At 48.8% G+C, this 18,883-nt stretch overlaps 1 protein-coding gene across 1 annotated transcript in view; it reads right to left on the bottom strand.

Annotated features, from left to right (window-relative positions):
- The window catches only part of LOC126517492 (tyrosine-protein kinase transmembrane receptor Ror-like), a 316,867-nt gene that overhangs the window by 123,544 nt on the left and 174,440 nt on the right, over positions 1–18,883 (bottom strand). Inside the window, exon 2 of the mRNA XM_055064215.1 lies at positions 351–510. Coding sequence (XP_054920190.1) covers positions 351–510 — 160 coding nt within the window. The remainder of the gene's footprint in view (positions 1–350; positions 511–18,883) is intronic.

Here is an 18,883-nt window from a genome sequence, read left to right as displayed (position 1 = left end):
CGCGCGTATTACTCATTTCGCTGCACTCATAGTATTCGCAAAGGCCTTCACTCTATGAACAATGTGAGGACTGGCAAGTACCTTTACGGGCGTAGCTGCTCGTCCCAAGTTTCAACTCGACTTCCGAGAGTTCTTGTATGGTATGGTTGTATGGTTCGGTATTGTTGTGTACATACTCCGGCGGAGCATGTACACAATCATACCGATGGAGCGCGTTCAGCTGCGGTTACTGAGAGGCTTGTTTGCACGTGCGTTATTGCTCGTTTTCAGTTTAGTTTGTTTCATCCGGTAAGTCTCCTGCAGCCTGCACACGTATGACAACGAGTTTTCGGAGTGTGTTTTTTTCTCACCTCGGCGGCAGCGATGGCACAGAGGTCGTCTCCACCTCGTTGACGTCCGCCGCCTCGGACGAAATGTCGAAGGGCGAGGGCTTGATGAGCACAGCCTGCGCTGAAGCCGGAGACTGGGGCTGCTGCACCGAACGCCTCCAGTGGCGAGCCAGGTCCAGCACTGCGCGGAGAAAGACAGGATGCACACTGGTGAGCGGAGAAATCAACCGGCTGTTGCAGAGCAGACATCAACGTTTCACAAGCCATCAACTGTTATTGCCCTATTTGCCGCCGACCTTGCCTGTTGTGCTGAATTATCGTAACAGGAAGCCCTCTCGACCGCCTTCCTTCAGCGTTTCTTTTTTCTGTTTGTTTGCTTTACTTGCCTGGGTTGCCACGCGGTATAGTGGGGCTATGAAATGATATAAAAGCGTGGAAGCCAGTTTCATGCATATACTGCAAAAGCGACATGTCGAACGTACTGTCCATGAACAATCGCTCATACTCGTCATGTCGGTCAGACCTCAACTTCACATCTCTAAAAACATTTTCGCGGACCGTTTAATTGTGTCAGAGGGTGTCAGGAGTACCAATGACGGGCGTCCGCTGGAGACGCAGGAGCGGAGCACCTGGTACACTGAATGCACATTGTCTTCATATGGTCGACCCCTGGTACAAGTTATGGCAGATGTAAGGGTTGCCTTGGCCCGAAGTCTCCGTACAGAGACTTCCCCCGAGAAAGCTTTCGTTCGTTCAGCCAAGTACCACACGGCAGGGAAAAAGCTGGCTTTAGAACACGTCGCCAGATGGCGCCACCCTCAGCAGAGCTTCAGGTTGCTGCACCGCCGGTGAATTACGTCTCGATTCTGCCAAGTTTCTACCGTACCACTGCTAGCTATCGACACGACGCACCACCGCAACAATTTTGCCATGTTCAGGTGCCGTATAAGTTGAAGCGCACATGTACTGCAGCATCGAGTAAATGTAATGATTGTAACAAGGCTTTATGAAATTGAAGTATACAATTTCGAAAAAAATACAACAGCGGCGACTTACACGTATTGCATGCAATTACCTGTCACCATGAAGAAGCAAAAAAAAACGCATGTATTTTCTACTTTCGTAGCGATCGCTGACCGCGCTATTTCTAGATTCGCTCGATCACTGCTCCCGAGATCAGTGACGCGCAGTTCTCGGAAGATAAGAGGAAAGACGGGCGGGCGGGCGTCGAGTGATGAATAATGAAACCGAGAGGTGGCGTCACACTTCAGCGGTCCGCGCACTGCACGGCCCGTCGCCTCGCATCTTCGCTCGGAGGCGTTACACAGCCGTGCCGCAAATGGCGTCGTATGTATTCCCGGCGCGCGGCGGGCAAAGCCGCCTTGCCAGAACTCGTTCGCTCTCGCTCTCTATCAAAATGGCCACCGATGCGAGAATGGACGGCGCGTTCGGTATACGTGAAACGCAAGCGTTCAGACTCGGCACAGCTGAAGCAGCTGCAGTGAAGGAATCACTTCGGCGAGGAGAAAAAGCGCGCACCAGAACAGGCGAACGGCAGACGATAAAGATCGCGTAAACAAGCAGAAAACACGCAACAATAGGTGCGCCAGCTACCAAAGGGCAGACGGCAAAATACTGTATAAGAGGAGAAAAGCAGCCGACAAAAGTGTGACGTGAGCAGTGATAGCGTCGACAAAAATACAAGATCAAAAGGCGGAGAAAGATCGGGATCGCGCCGGGCACAAGGTGTACGCTAAAAGGGTTTTAATGGCAACGTGACCGGCGCACCTAATGCCCTCCCTGCAAGGCGTCGCTGGCGTCACTGCGCGTAACTTCCGGTCGTCTGCACCCGTTTCCAGAAGGTTTTCTGTTTCTTTCGCTACTTTGGCCGTCTGCACTGCAGTGCCGTACCAGAAGGCGTACGCGGGTTTCGTCCGCTTGCGCACAATGCCCGACCTGTTCATTTGTTTTCCTTTCGCGTGGCGAAGCGAAGAAAAGAAACTTTTGGCAATCGCTTTCTTCAATTTGGCCGAAAAGCGATTCAGCCGGTAGAGGCCGCGGCAGTAACTCACGCTACAGAAACAAAAACGAAGTTCACCGTGGAATGCCGGGAAGCGAAAGAAAAACTTTTCCCGAGCTCGAGGACAAAGCTATTTTGCAGATCACGTACACAAACCTCAATAAACACTTTGGTTCGTCGAACGGAGCCAAAGTTTCTGTGGACACTTCTTACGGGAAAGCGGAAAGTCGATACAGAAAAGAAAACGCTGGCTCTGAGAGGAAAGAACCCTTTCTTCGTCGTCCGTCGAGACGCACTTTCGCGGTACGTAATGGAAACAGAAAGAGAAGCACGAAGAACGAACCATCTATCCCTTTGCATTCGACGGTTGTACGTCACGTGAAATTTCGTGCGCCTTCGTTCGTTCTTCGTTAATTGCGCCGTCTTTTGGTCGAAACCAAATCATGCTTCGTTTAGCGGAGCCTTTCCCAACGTTGGTCAATCGAATTTGCCACTTACTACATTCAGAGCACGTAATCGATTTTCTTTGTCGTCTGGCCGAAACCAATGTGTCGTAATCGGGAAGTTCTGGCGCAATTCCCAAACGCCCCAAGTCCCAGAGCGGTGAGTTGGCTTGAGTTGGCTTACATTGGCTTGCGGCCCCAACTTCAAACCGTCGTTGCGTCGTTTATTTCTTTTGTTTTGCCCCAGAACTATTGGAAAAACCGCAAGACAGTGGATCTAATTGGGAAAGCGTCTCTCTGAAATGGTATCGCGCTAATCAAACCACGTAGAAATGATTTTCGGGAAAGATCAGCGCATATCAGAGAATGTTAGCAAAGGGTCGCTTACGCTCAACTCTGCTTAAATTTCACGTGCTGAGGCACTGCAGGGACCTGCGTAACTTCCCATTTTTGATGGACACGTCTTGCCGACACGGAAGCGATGCGGTATCAGCTTGGCTCCAAAACAACCAAGAAACCAAGTGGGCGCTTCCCCACGCTGCGCTCAACGGGCTTTATTCCGGAGCGAGGGGAAAGCGTTCCGCGTTTAGCTGCCGTCATGAGCCTTGCGGGCATGCGCACTAGCGTTCTGGCATATTCCTAGCATACGCCGGTCTGAGCGTTCAGCTAAAGCTCCCTGTTATGTAAATTCGGCGGGCGACCTTCATAAATAAACGGCATGTAAACCGCAACACGAAGTTATAGTTCAATCCTCCAGCGAAACACTTCCTTCAAGCCGTATTTGCACCTTTTTTTTTTTTTTTCAAAATCCAGACATGAGTTATTATTGCGGAGAAAGTGAGAGATAAGGTTTTCCTTCTTGAATTTCACTCCAAGACCACAGCTTTATTATGACGTCACAAATTTTGAAAATCTTTCGCATGCTTTTAACTTGTTCAGCAGTAGTTCTCAATGGTCTCTAGCTTGAACCTTTAGTTCCCTTGTGAACTATAACACGCAATGTACTTCGTTTTTTATATTGATAGACAATTAACTAGCCCCAGCAGACGATAGCCAACTTACGAGGTCACGAAAAGAGAGCGAAGGCGCCAATTTCCACCGCTAGCAAAGCTTCCGATAAAGCCGGGTTACAAAAAGAGAATGCTAATTTGGGCCGGTTGGTACGTATTGACGTTAAATGGAATGAGAAAGAGTAGGAAAGACGACGTCCGTTTCCTTCTGCTCGTACAGCCCCCATTCCAGGTTACTATATTTAACTTCATAAGCTTATACATCCCCTACAGTTAATACACCAGTCGGATGACTGAGAAATGTGTAACTAGATTACAGACGCCTGCGGGTAATTCGCATGACTTTGTACTTGCAACACGTCCCTCCGTAAAGATGAAAGAAACTGAGCAAGTGAGTTCAAGGCCTGCACAACCTAAGCAACGACAAAGAAATACGTGAAATGGACTTTAGTCATGTTGGTGAAAAAGGTAATCATTGGTATTTCTCGAATGAGCATTAATAAACACTACAGCTCCATAAGCTGTCCAGTCCACGAAAAAAAAAAAGATTGGTTTAAAATGGCGACGCTAAACTCATTGTATTGTCCAATTCCGCTGCGTTATTTTTCGGAGGGGAAGGAGGGAGCCACCTGGCAAGCCAATCACAGCTGACAAAGGTGGCGGATTCGGCACTAAGGAGTAAACAGAGGATACTAACAGCACGACACGGAAGGGCAGAGACAACCACAAGGATAGTGTAAGGCCGTATGCCCAGTGTCACGCTGTTAAAATCAGCTTTCTTTTTTGCCGATATACACCGACCAGCGCAAACGACCACGCTGTTCTCACGGTGAGCAGAGAGAGAGAGAGAGAGAGAGAGAGAGAGAAATTTCACCACGCTGTCGGATTCCGCCATGTTGACGGGTGCTTTGAGCCAATCAGAGAGAGCCTAGCCGCCTCGCGGGCCAATCAGAAATGACAAGATGGCGGATTCGAGTGTATGATTATATTAGAGAAGCAATTATATTAAATACGTCAATGACTAACTTCAGCGCTGCGTCTGCTCTCGTGCTCATTTCTTGCGAGCGATTAGTTTCACGAGCTTTTATACGTACCCGTTTCCGAAGGCGCACGCTAATAATGCCCGGGCGCACACGTACGCATGCGCAAACGAGCCCCGCGAGAGACACGTGCGCTGCGCCATTACATCCGAGATTTCGATTTGATTGCACCGACATTTGCACACGAAGGCGTTCGCCGAACGGGACACAAGAAATGACGCGGACGACATTTGCATAACAACCTCCGGAACTCTGAGAATCTGCATATTCGCTGGCTCAGCTGGGATTAGCCTCGTCTTCTGTTCTCCCGACGCGTTTCTTTTTTGCCTGCTTGTTTTTCGTGTTTCCTTTTTTTTTCGTCTTTGTCCTGATCGTGCGCTCAGCGTAGTGACTGAGTTGCCTGCTCCTGAACGGTTCCGAGCTACAGCATGTTGCTACACTACGAGGTTTGCGAGGTTAGGAGATGTGCAGGACGCGCCAATATGCAAACGGTAAAGGGGCGCGATCGGAAATCATCGTTCGAAACGCGCGTTCGGTTCGCGTTCAGTTTCGCCCCACGCGATTGGCCTAGGCGGCGGGCGCGCATGACCACGTCGGCGCGGCCTAGGCCAATCGCGTGAGGCGAAAATGAACGCAAACTGAACGCGCGTTTCGAACAACGATCTCCGGTTGCGCTCCAGAATTGCAATTGAGGCAGGTAATTTAGCTTGTTCTTGCTATGAAAGAGAAAGAAGTTCCGTCAGTGGAACTCTTTAAAACGACAACTATAAAGTGAATAGCCCCGAATACGGTGCTGACTTGCATATTTGCAGGATTGGTTCTTCCAACACATATCTGTTACTTTTTACACCGACGCAGGCCTCATGCAATCTTAGGCGAAAGGCCCAATTAGTGCTGATACGCTTGCATGGTAGCTCAAATTTAAATGAGTAACTTTAGATAACATATTTTATTTGATACCATTGATACCAGCGTCATGCCAGCGGCTGCCCAGAAACTAGAGGGAATTGTGATGCGTTGGATTTAATAACCATTAATATGAAGAATGGTCACCTCAGCGCTGGCAGCTGATAATAGCAAGCACTTGCAGCTGAGCACAAGTTTGCGAACCAAGAGGAACACACACGGCACGATAACTTCGCAGGCACACGAAGATGGAGAATTGATAACTGACTTTTTTTTTCAGGAGCCAAGGTATTTCTGAAGTTCTGACAGCCAAGAGGCAATATGCCAATTTCAAAATGTTAATACGAGAGATTGCGCAAAAGAAAATGCCATAGACAAGTTTCGATTGCATTCCATACTCTGTAATTTAACCTTTCCTAGTAACTTCGTTTCGTTTCAGCGTCTTTCACGGTTTACCCGAAGTCGGAGCCAATTCGTTGCCATGAACAGCTTTCTTGGGCGTTTTACACAACAACGCTGTCGACGCCATGGTCACTAATGCCGGAAATGCGCTCTCCGCACTCCCGGCGGCCCGACGCTTCCCTATTCAACTTCCGTCAATAACCGACCGGAATCCGAAGCCATATCCGACTGCAATCCAGAGACGGGGGAGCGCGCAGGAAAGCGAGGCGTCATTTCACCCGCGTAGCACCCTTCTGGAGAGAGACGAAAACGCGAAACGCCACGGACAGACTCCCCCTTTGCGTGATTCGCTTAACCCATAAACTTGCCGCGCAAACGCACTAGCACGCGCGCCCTCAAAAAACAGATTAGCTAGAAGAAAAAGGAAGCACACACACACAGACAAGGCTTGGGGTCGCTGACTCAAATCCGGTATGACAACGGAGCCGCGCGGAACGAACGTCGTCTGCTAGCGGAAGCCCAGCAGACGACCCGAGACGCTGCGGAAGGGTATGCCGCGCCGCCGCACAGTGCATTATGGGAATTAGCATATAGATGGAGGGCCCCTACCCCGCCCTCAGCATTGCCCGAGCTTATTTCCTCCCCACAATCTATACGCCTCACGCACACATACGCACACACTTCCACCTCTCTTGCCGCCTCCAAACGGAAGCGCAAGGTAGGAAGTCAGGGAAGAGATAGTACCTAGGATGAGGGAGACGGGGTTGAGGGAGAGGTCAGAAGGGCGTATGACGGTGACGATGATAAAAAGGACGCGCGAGAAACGCGAATCCGAAAGCGCTTATCTGCGCGGAACAAAATTCTACAGGCAATATATTGGGTGCGGAGGCGTCAAATATAGAAGGAAGAAAATCGCCGTAAAAGAGTGAAGCAGATTACAATAGCGGACGAGAAATAGCGTATACACTTGCGCAGAGTGCACGCGTTGTAAGGTTGTGGATATATAGGGAAGAGAGGGACTGAGAATTATTTAACACGGAGTGAGAGCGCACAGTAGAAAATATCCGCAAAAGAACATTCACATTAAATAGCATTATTAAAAAAAATCAACATACAACATATGCGCGCCTCTCGTGCGAAGCAAAAATGAAAGGGGAAAAATCTCGTCTAATACATAAAGTTCATCCGACAAAAGAAGTTGACAGGAACGTGCAAAGAAAAAAAGGAGAAAGAAAGAAAGAAAGAACGAAAGAAAGAAAGAAAGAAAGAAAGAAAGAAAGAAAGAAAGACGGACAAGAAGGAAAGGTACCGCGGAGAGAGCGTTCAACATGAATGAAAAAAAGAAAGATTAAGATACGAGCCCAGAAGTTTTGAGTCTCTGGCTACGTTTTTTACAGCGTGCTCACGAGACACCCGCTATTCGATTATGGATCGAGGGGCCACCGCATTACCTTAGCCTCTTTCAATTTTTTTTAAAGCTTCTGTTCATTTAGATGTAAAAAGGCGTATAGTGCGGCCCAGCCTCTGCGAAACGCCAGAAGTTTCTTATATCGGAGACAAAAAAAAAAGAAAGAAAGAAAGCGGGCGTCCCTGTATTCCGCACGGTGCACCTAATTTCATCCCGGGCAGTCAGTCTCCATTATGCAGCTCTCGCGCATGCGGCATTGAAAGCACCAGACGCGTGAAAGGTTGCTTGCTTTGCATGCGTCAAAAGTTGAACGCCCTCCACACTTTCTGGCCGGGATATGCCAGCGCGCTTCGAGAGCTACAAGCCATCTTACTTTCCATTTGAGCAGTTTTCGGCGTGCTTATTAGGCTAATAACCCGTTTATTTGGTTACGTAGTGCCAGGGAAAAAAATCATACAGTTGGCTAGTTGGTTAAACATATTATAGAATACGTAGTATCATTCGTTCATTCGTTATTTTCAGGGTTAACTTGCCAAAAGAACGCCAGGGCTGTGAGGACTCAGGGCCAGCCTTAGCCGCCGCTAGCTCCTTTGGCGAGAGAGGCGATGTAACTAAATACACGGACTTTTCTTATTTCTCTTTTATTTTTCATTTTGAACTCGGAGGTACGCAGGGGATTCGGGGTCAATAATCTAACCCGTCCCATCGCGGTCACCAGCAGGACGTCATAGCATGTTAGCCAATCAGCCACAGGGACGTTTATTAAGATCAATGTACGCGTAAAGTCGAACGAAATAAAAAGAAAAAGAACAACGCGAAATTCGAATACGCGAAGAAGAATCATCAAAGTAAAACTATGCCATGGGGGTCAATTTTGTCGAAGCTCAAACGTCATCGGTTTCTTTCTCGCCACCACTGGAGAGGATCGGCACAAAGAAGTAGCGTACACACAAAGCTATATATAGATACTGTATACAGAAACAATGCTTAATGATGTGAAATACGTGAGACTCTGTCTGAGGCACATTCTTCTAGCCGACTACTCTGCACTGGGGAGCAAAATAGGAACAAGATGGGGGACGATGGCGATCACCTTTAACGCGATTAACAGTGCGGGTCGAGGGCGTATAAATTGCCACCCGATGCTTTCAGCTCTGGCGAGTACGGCATGGGTCACCGAAGGCATGTATTTGTTCCATCTTATTTACCGTTAAAGATTTTTTTTACCCTTTAAGGACCAGACATTGTTTCACACAAATGAAAAATGGAACAACGTATTCATCGTTATTTCTGGCCACGGCGAGTCGACTCGTAAAAAAAAAAAAAGAGATAGAATTTAATGTTACTTGACTTAATTTCAACTTAGTTAACAACTTTAAAACACACACTCGTAAACATAAGTGAAAACTTACAAAATTGTACAGATCGAAATCATATGTTGGAAAAGATGTGAGGCGAAGCTTCAGTCAAGCAGCGCGTATTAGAACCTATGAAACTAATGCCGACAAAGCCGGCAGGGTACACAGGGAAAGCTTCGCCAAAAACTTAAAGTCGCATACACTCACTCTCTCTCTCTCTCTCACACACACACACACACACACACACACACACACACACACACGCGCGCGCGCGCGCGCGCGCGCGCACGCACGTACAGTAACCATTGCCTTCTTGTTACGCCCACTACATGGCTTATCGATTCAACCGCGCTCATGCCAAGTGCTCGCAATTGTGATCGTGAGTGCGTTCATTCGCTCATTTCCCAGTGCCACCAGGCAATAAACATGGTTGTGCCCAACAACCGGCCACGAAAGTGTCCAACACTTGCAGCGTCGTCGAATAAACTGGTCACCCATTCAACCAAGTTCACACGCAGACACACGCGAGTTCTACGCTGGAAATTTCGGTACGCAGAAAACTACTTTTCGAAGCACTTCACCTCTTACACCATTCTCATCCGCACTCCGTTTCCTCCACAAGCGGCGACAAATGAGCTTGCAGGTATGTTGCAGTACATGCCGAATCATCGCCATCAAAATCACAGCACGCACTGCACGTCGGGCTGCATTCCGTTGTTTTCGAGGTCGGAGAACGTATTTTCTTTTCTTCTCTTTTTTTTTTGTCACTGTCGACGATTTCTCTGTGCATGGCGTCGAAATGCCTCGAGCTTTAAATCACGGGAAACTGGTCGCACATGTTTCGCTTTTCTTTTCGTTAAAATGTTTGTTATCGTTATTATACTCTATATGTACATTTTCTTGCGGGGGGGGGGGGGTTGAGGGGTAGCTGCGGGGAGCTATTCTCTCCCGGAGAACAATCACTACATCCCGGGTGCCTCCGCGAAAGACCCTTTTGGGCCGGAACTAGGGTAGGAAAAAAGAATAGAAAAGTTATCCCGAAAGGCATAAATCGCTCGCAGATTCCGCATCCTCCGCGACAAACCTGTCAACAGCGTTTCAATCTGTTGTCCTCCCGAGCGGCAACAAAAATAAAAATAAACACGGCTCTTAACCGCCGGGCGTTCGCATCAAGAGGGAGCAGTTTAAAGAAAACGATAAACAAACAGATCCACACTTGCACAAGAAACCACCGGAAGGCACTCCGGCCGACTCAAGACCGCTCCAACAATCTTTCTCTTTCTTCGAGTCATCTATTCGTTTCGTACCTGCTTCTGGCTTTTCTTTATTTCTTCATTTTGCAATTCTCACTTTTGTTTTTCGCATAGAGGTGCGTAGGAGACAAACGGAGAACTTTCTCCTTCCGGACAGTATTGAACTTCGCGCGTTTACTTCAGCTTTTACGTTTTTCTCGCCCCCTGGATTTTCTTTCTAAACAGGCGCTCGTGAAGATCTACCTTCCTCAGAAGCTGCTTTGACAGGAGTGGCGATAAAAGGAACGCCAAGAAGAAGAAGAAGAAGAAGAAGAAGAAGACGCAATACTTGGTGGCGTACGCTAGCGTGGTTCGGCAGGTGCCTGAACTCCGGATTTTTATGGGCACGCCCCTCATGTTTTTGCACGATCGGGGCCAAAAAGACGGGGCGATTGTTCCCCTCAACCTCCTCCTCCGTTCCTGCGCGTTTCACGCTTCGTTCGCATTCCCGTTTTATACGATCTTCTCATTCTGCAGTGGGTTTTGTCTTTTTTTTGTTCCTGCGTTCTTTTTCAGCTTTTTTTTTCTTGTGCTGGTAACCTTTCCAGTTCCGCGAAGGCGGCTTCTTCTTTGAGGCGGTGATAATAAAGAGAAATGGCACTCGATGTGTGGCTGCATGGGCGCGTTTTCTGGAAGAAGCGGAAGACGCGAAGCGGCGCGCGCGAGGTCTCTAAAACCGCGCAGAGACAGCCGGCGGCAGGCTTGGCGTCTGGCTTTCTCGGACGAGTTATATCTCGGGGTGGCGCCGGTGTTCGAAATTGGTCCCAACGCCAGGCTCCAATATTTCTTCTTTCCTTTTTTTTCATATTTCTTTTTCATATCGTCTTTGTCGAGCTAGTCGCGCAGAAGGGGGCTTTTTCGCCTTGCGCGATGGCCTCGGATAGTGTGAACGGTGGCTGTTACAAAAGCATCCACGGAAAATCTGCAGTTCTTCTGTTGAATTTCCGTGTATCTTTCAGTAAGATGTTCTGCTGAGATACAAAATCATATCATGCAGGATTTTTCGCAACGCCATTAGCCAGATCAGACCGCGCAATCCAGGTACAGTATCGAATATACTACAGTCGAATGAGTGCAGTGCAATACTACAGTTCTGTACAACCGAGTATAGTGCAGTACCACAGTACGCTACAGTAATGTGCACTCGAAACCAATCCAGTAAAATGAGTACAGTCAGTGATACAGTACTGTAGAGTACAGTACAGTCGTCTGAGTACAATGTCCCTGTATGATAGCACAGTCAAGGGAGTACAGCGACACTCGTCTTCTTCTGTTCTGTGTTCTTTTTTTTTGTCTTTTTTTCACCACCGATGCAGGGTAGCAAACCGGTCGCTGATCTGGTTGCCCTCCCTCTGTTTCCTCTCATTTCTTGCTCTCTCTCTTGTCTGTACACCACACTGCGCTAATTTACTATATATATTCGAATAATATGCGCCATAGTGCTGGCGGTGTCGCGTCCTTCTACTGTGCCGTGCTTCGCCAACTAGCCCACACTGTTAGCCCACTCATTTGAGAGTTCTGCGACCTGGGAAAGAATACAACTGTGCCGCTTTATCTCTCTAGTGGAGCGTGTGTAGATGGTTCGACAGAAAGTTCCGCATCCTTAGTAGGTGACAAATGCAGTGCGACAGATTAAATGAATAGCGTAACTGGCTCAAATTTTCAGCTTCCGTTTATCTCGCGAGGCTGATTCGCAAACGCATCGTGCCGCGTATTATCAGCGACACTATTGATAAAAAAAAAAAAATTGTACCACGTTGTCCACCTCAACACGCAAGTGCGACGAGCACAAAGACCCCCCCCCCCCCCCCCCCCCCATCGCCCGCCTTATTTTATTTTTTCTCAATTTTCTTCTACCTTCAGCTCCCCCCCAGCAAACACACACACAAAGACACAAAGCGTATAGGCGTCACGTGATTTCACACGTCTCATACATACGGAACGCGACCAGGAGGGAGCCACGCGGGAAATAATGGAAGAAGGGAAAGGCTCACGTTCGTGGCGATCTCGATGGGTGGGATTACATATCGAAAAGGAAAAGAAATTTGATGGACGTGCCCGCTTGACGTGCGGGCGACTTTGAAAGTCAATGCGGTTTCTTTTCACCTCTCTCTCTCTCTCTCTGTCTATGTCTGTACTTTTCTGGCAAAGCAGCACCTTTCTCTCTCTCACCAGTCTTCGATATCAATAATTTATTTCGCGGTTCCCGCAGCCCCCGAGCGCGCCTCCTTCAGTGCCCTCCAACTTTCCCGTCAGTTCGCGCTGTCGCCGAACCGCTCTTCGGGCGAACACAATTCGCGAGACCGCGGTGCGTTTCGGGCACACGGAAAAGTCGTCCGGAAACCAGCGAGCTGTCGTCACCGCGCCGTTGGTGACAACCTCGTCGGCGCCCCCTTCGCATTATTGCCTGGACACGCGCGCGAAGAGCTGCCACCTCCTATCTCGATCTGTACGTAGCTCGATTATTGGAGCGCCAAAATCGGGACCGCGAAGACGTGTATTAAAGCAGCTGGGAATCGCATATACGGTGGCCACTCGGTCGGAGACCGGACGCGTGCCACGACTCGTCGTTGGTATTACGGACGGCACGAAGTTTTCTGGACCATTCGGGTTGGGGGCGGCACGTAGTATTGGCGGTCCCAGTCTGTCGGTGAAGGGCTGGCCGGTGGCGCCGAGCCCAGCGGCGGTTAGGCCCGGGCACCCCACCTTCACACATTGGCTACATATAGCCAGATGATATTTGAAACCTGCTTGTAAACGCTGATCGGTACGGCCCGCGGTCGCACCAGACCGTACACGATCGGACCCCACCCGACAGGAACCGACCCGAGATGAGCCAACCCAAACCAGACTGACCCGAGCTACCGGAAACGACCACAGCGTGCCCTCTCGTCCGATCATCCAACATCAATGCTCTGTTCTAAGGTCCAGTATAAACTAATGTTCCAATGAGACGGGAAAAAAATTTAGTGACGCTCGAAGCGAGTGCTGTTCAAGGTTAGTGTCATTCACAGAGTGTCAGACGGAAAAGTTTTAGTGAGACTTGCTGTGCAGTGCGCATGCCAACGAGTGTGTTCGACGAACTCACTTCGCTGCGCTGAAGTGTGTAGCATACATAGCAGCGCTTCAAGAATAAATAAATAAGTGCTCACTGCGGAGTCGGCGCTGATTCTAAGACCACTTTTCCGTGAAGCTATAGAACAAGCTTGAAACGTTTACTCGCGACACCCGTCAAGCCCGTCAAATCGCCCGGCAGAAAGTCCGCCATTTTGACCCACTGGATTTCAAATTTCTTTCTCGCTTGTATTGGCTCATTACAAATAGACGTGTTAATGAGATCTCAGCGTTTCTATTTTTGATGTCCGGCGTTCCTGTACGTATCCATCTTTTTCTCCCTTAATAAAGCAGTAACCGTTTCTAAAACTCAAAACGCTCACAATCATACCAAGGCTTACAGCGTCACATATCGTCAATGTCGCCAATCCCGAATGACACTTCGTTCTGCCGTACAGCACCACGCGGCCTAAGTGTCACTAAATTTGTTCGTCTCACTGGGGTGTAGGGATTTCATTCTCGTCCACATCTCACAGCCGGTCGGTCGCAGCAATAACGCGGGCGGATTGCACAGCTCGGACCGCACACGAAGCACTAAAAGAAATGTCGATGAAATAGAACGGTTACGCTAATGAAAGGGGAAAAAGAAATTGTCAAAGAATGGTTACGTTGTTTCGGAGCTGCCTTTCGTGACGTAACGACGCACTCGCCTGGTCATTTCGAAGCAGCTCTTCAAACGTGTAAGACAGCAACACAGCCTGTATATAGCGAAAGGACACGCGTGCGTACATGACCGCAGCGAAGCCAGATTATCGTTAGCGTAGACCCACGTATATGCTAGCAACAGAGCTTTATAGGTGTTTCTCATCGACATACGTACAGCACGGCAAGGATGCTCTGAAACCGACCACTCGAATACCGCGAGAGTGTCCCCGCACGACGTGCCCGTCGCGGTGATTGCCGTGACGCCGAATGTCCCCAACGTGCACTTCGCGCACCGAAAACAAACATAAACGAATACGCAAGAACGGCACGAAAGGACGGCATAGGGGGCAGCGGTAAAGCAAAAGGGCACGGGGAACCCGTATGTAGGGTGCCACGAGCGAGTTTTACGGCGGAGTGTACGGTACCGCGTATATATCGAGGCACACGCTGCTGTGTTTGCCCACGCACACCCGTTCTCTCGCGTGTTTGCATCGCGCTCTATGTGGGCTATCGAGACGCGGAGAAAAGGCGCCCGGCGGTGGGAGGGGGGCAGCTTTCCTCGGCATTGATTGGCCCTCCCCCCGGGGCAATCGATGAAGGCGCGACGCCCCCCTTTCTTTGCCGCCGTGATGGATTGCGCCTCTGCTCGCAGTCGTCGTCATCTTCCACTAAACACACACACGCACACAAACAAACAAACAAACAAACACAAACCGTGCGACGAACCAAGCGACCACCCACACCAAGGATATTTCCTTTTTCGGCACGCCGTTTGCTTTCAGGCTTGCGTTCCTAGCTCTCGAGTTTGTGTGCACCCTGTATTCCTCTCTCTCTCTCTCTCTCTGATCCTTCTTTTCGAGCCTGGTCCAAAGGGTGCCTTCGATTAAAGCCCGCGCGCGATTCCTTAGCGCGCCACATATTTCAAGGGAACGCCCGCCCACCCACCTGCTTTATTGCTCCCGAACACCTTGGCCGACACCTTCGGGCGCGAGATGGCGATAGAGATCCCGGGAATCTCCGGCGCGATCCGTGGGCCCCAATCACTCGCGCTCGGTCGAGCGAGCTGGGCGGCATTTAGGAGCTGCGCCCGGAGGGGACGTGCGACGGTTTTCCCCCGTCCGCTACAAAACATAGGGTTCTCCAAAAGAGACCGACGTAGAAAAGGCGTAACTCCCAAATAACTATACGCAAAGAAAAGAAAAGATCCTTTAAGGCTTGTCTTGTCCTCAAACAAATACTCGTCATCCGTCTCGCTTGCACTTGCTTTCTTTAACTCTGCGCTCCCGTAAGTTTCGGGTCATTATATAGATTTAACCGGACGCGCACGTCAGCGTGACAAGGCGTTCCCGACAGGAAAGTAGGGACGCAATTCGCATTCGCAATTCTTGTGATTTTTTTTTCTTCGCCGAGGAAAGGATTCAGGTGAGAACACCACATTCCACAGAATGTACCGGGTGCCCTCCGCTCCAGTCCTATACGATAGAACCTTAGCTTTTCTTTTTCTTCTTTTTTTACTCGCTCCATTTAGCAATTTACCGGTGCCCTGTTTTATACATTACTGCTACTATGCCGCGAACAAAAACAATCACGAGAGCTCCATGAGTCCACACGGTCACGGAGCATCGTGTCCCTTTTGCTCTTTCGCACCTGAAACTACGTTTACCCTCCCCCCGCCCCCCTCCCCCCCAAATAATAAGGAAAAAAACTTTTCCTTTTTTTTCTGACTTTATCACGCCTCTATTTTTTTTTTTCAGCTCTATCCCGATAGTCGCCAGGTTAATGGGCTCAATTCCGGCGCGGGCAGAGCCACCCCGCTCTCTGGCATTTGGTCATTTCACGCTGAGGCAGCGCTTCGATTGGCTGGTCGGTGATTAATCACTCGATATACGCAGCGGCCACAGTATCCTCCCTGAAACTTTCTTTGTTTTCCTCGTTTCCTTTTTTTCTTTTTTGCGTATGTGTGCGAGTGCCCCTTTCTGAGTTTCAGCGGCTAAAAAAGAGGCTCACACTAGCGGGAAGAGCGTCGCTACGGCGGTGTTCCCATTACGCAGTACGTTGCGCTTTCTTCGTTCACCGCTTCGATCTCCCTAGTCGCTCAGCTCGATTACTTGGCACTCTCGCAATCACGCTTAACCTAATCACCAAAAATGAACGCAGCCGTCGGCGAAGTAACCAAAGCGGTTCGAAGAGCCAAGAACACTCCTATATCATATATCCCTTTTTCCCGAAACGCTTAAACCAAATACTGGTTGCGTAATGTATTATGTACATAGCCATACATAATAGTATGTAACCTATTCATTCTTTGTGGAAGGCAGTGCCCCAAAAGGACAAAAAAGAGAAAGTAAAATGAAAAGAAAAAAAAATCATCTCGGTGATACGGTTTAAGACCGCTCGTACAATGAAAATACAGGGAAGATCCTGCGCCAGCAGCTATCTTTGTTAGGTGTATTTGTTACCACGCGCGGTCATCCTTAAGTTAATGCTCCCACTTTCCGTCATTTATCATTTACGGGTAGGGTTATTTCTGACATGCAAGCGAATAGTCACCTTCTCGCGTTGTATTATAAGGTAATTTATTTCAACATAGATATAGTATGCAGAACACCAGACAAAAATCTCAACAAGGGACCGTACAAAACGAAGGTAACGAAACGGCGCCGTGTAGACGATGGGAGCATGCACAGTTTCAGAAAAGTTTTGTTTCATAACATCACCTATGAAGGCACTTAGCCAAAGAACAACGGTGCCAACTCTTCGCCTAAAATACGGCTCTTGGCTTGCGGGAGCTCCACAAGTTCTTACACTTTTTTACATCTCGAGGCGCGACGCAACCACCGTGGACCAGAGTTGCATCTTGCAAACGCTCCTTCACGACACCCTCGCGCAAGCTGTTGACAAACTCGTTTTCTAACGACTCTCCGGTGCGAGTTCACGCAAACGTCAGTGAATTGAAATCTTTACTCGTTATACCTGCCTTTTAACCTGTTTTACGATTCCAGAGTACGCCGTGCATAAACGTTACAGTGAAGGGCCTTCCTCACATTCCCTTTATACAGTATCATCATACAAAATGGTAGCTTTACTCGAAGGCGAAGCTTTGAAAGCGATAGCAAGGCTTCGCGTAATGCTGAAGGTGTCTCAGAAAGCACTGCCGATATCGTCGCGGGTGACGCATCTCTAAGGGCATTATGCCGGTGTCACACGTACACTTCCGATCGCGATCGGGGCCGATACGGATTAAGCTCGACCCGGATCCGTGTGCTGCTACGCGGTCACTGTCCGATCGTGATCGCGACACGACGATAGCGATCCATGAATCGCGATCATGTTTTTTGATCGCGATCGCAGGCTGACGTCTGCGGCCTCCAGCGCTGTATTCTGAAAACGCTAAAAACAAAGTGACAGAAAAATAATAATAAAAAGAATTTACGAACCTTTTTATCAACGACAATAATCTGTAAAATTGAATTACTGTCCAAATTTAGCCATATTTTCGAAATCTGCATTTGTAGCCAAAACACTGTGCAAGTTCCGAAAGTTGCAGACGATATGCAGACGACAATAACTCGATCCAGATCATCGGACGGTGCAGCAGCAGCCATTGTTGATCGCGAATAAGAAATTCGATCCGGATAGGCCCCGATCGCGACCAGAAGTGTCTCTTGCGACAACGGCGATACGCATCTCGATGATACGCGAGAAAATGCCGAAGGAAAAACCCACCCCCGTTCGTCAGCGTTCAAATAAAGGATTAGTTACGTTGATTTACCTCGGCGTTCGCTGGGCGCGTTCTGCTCCGCACAGTCGCGGCACTCGCTTTCCGGCGCGGCCGTGGACCAACGTATGCGGCGCGGCGTGGTTTGCAAACACAACTGTTGCCGCAGTAACGCGAATGCATGTATCCGCAGTGCTCGTGCCAGCAGCAGAAGCCAAAACGTTTGGTCTGCAGCTCCGGCAGAGCCGACTGAGTCCAGGGTAACGGTGCGTCCGCTTTTGCTTCGTCGCTTTTGCAGCCAAACGCACTGCGCGTCTTTGGAGACCTTCGTAGACCTCCACGCACGGCTCGCACATGCACGTCGATACAGAGACAGCACGGCGACGGCGACGGCGCAAACGCGCCACGGGCGTCCGTATAATTGCCGCTTCAATGACATTCGGGGTTTCGCATGGGATATCAATTGATCCATCGGTTTAACAGCGAATACGAGACATACGGCACAATTTTTTTTTTTTTTTTTACTGCAATCTCGTAGATATATATATCTGCGAGCTAACGTTAGGCAAGCTGTTCAACAAAAACAAAATCTTAAAACGAGGTGCGAGATGCGGTTTTAAGGACCTACATGCTCGGTCGTCGGACCTCTGACGACCGAACATGTAGGTCTGATAATTGTATCTTGCATCGTGTTTTTTTTTTTAATTCTCTCTCTCTCTCTCTTTGTTCGCTGAACACCTTATATGACGTTAGCTGGGACACACGGTAAATTCAAGGTCCTTTGTTTTCGGGTATTGTATTCTTTTGGGGATTCGAGCGGGTAATAATCGGGGGTTGTTCTTAAAAACAGAAACCGGGGAGAACTCGGGGTTTGTTGTTGTCGGGCAGCCCAAATGTTCAGAATTTGGGGGGTAACGTGAAATTCTACTTAAACAAGCAAGGTTACTCACAGAAACATTTAATAATAAAGAAAATGAAAAGGACAGGTGCTCGCAAGTCATGTGACGAACTCAAATAACAGCCCTCATAGGCATCTATAGGCATTATTCATACTTTTGAAAGAAATCACAAAAAAATAAAGATAAAAAGGAGGCGCGTGTTTGGCGATTCCATCCGAGAAAGTCAAAAAAGAAAAATCACTAATGGTAATGCACACGGCCACGCTTCGCAAAAAGTGTGATGCTTTTGCTTATCTAAC

The sequence above is a fragment of the Dermacentor andersoni genome, chromosome 11 (genome assembly GCF_023375885.2).
Source record: "Dermacentor andersoni chromosome 11, qqDerAnde1_hic_scaffold, whole genome shotgun sequence".
NCBI classification, from domain to species: Eukaryota; Metazoa; Arthropoda; class Arachnida; order Ixodida; family Ixodidae; genus Dermacentor; species Dermacentor andersoni.
This window is presented reverse-complemented; position numbering and strand designations above follow the sequence as displayed.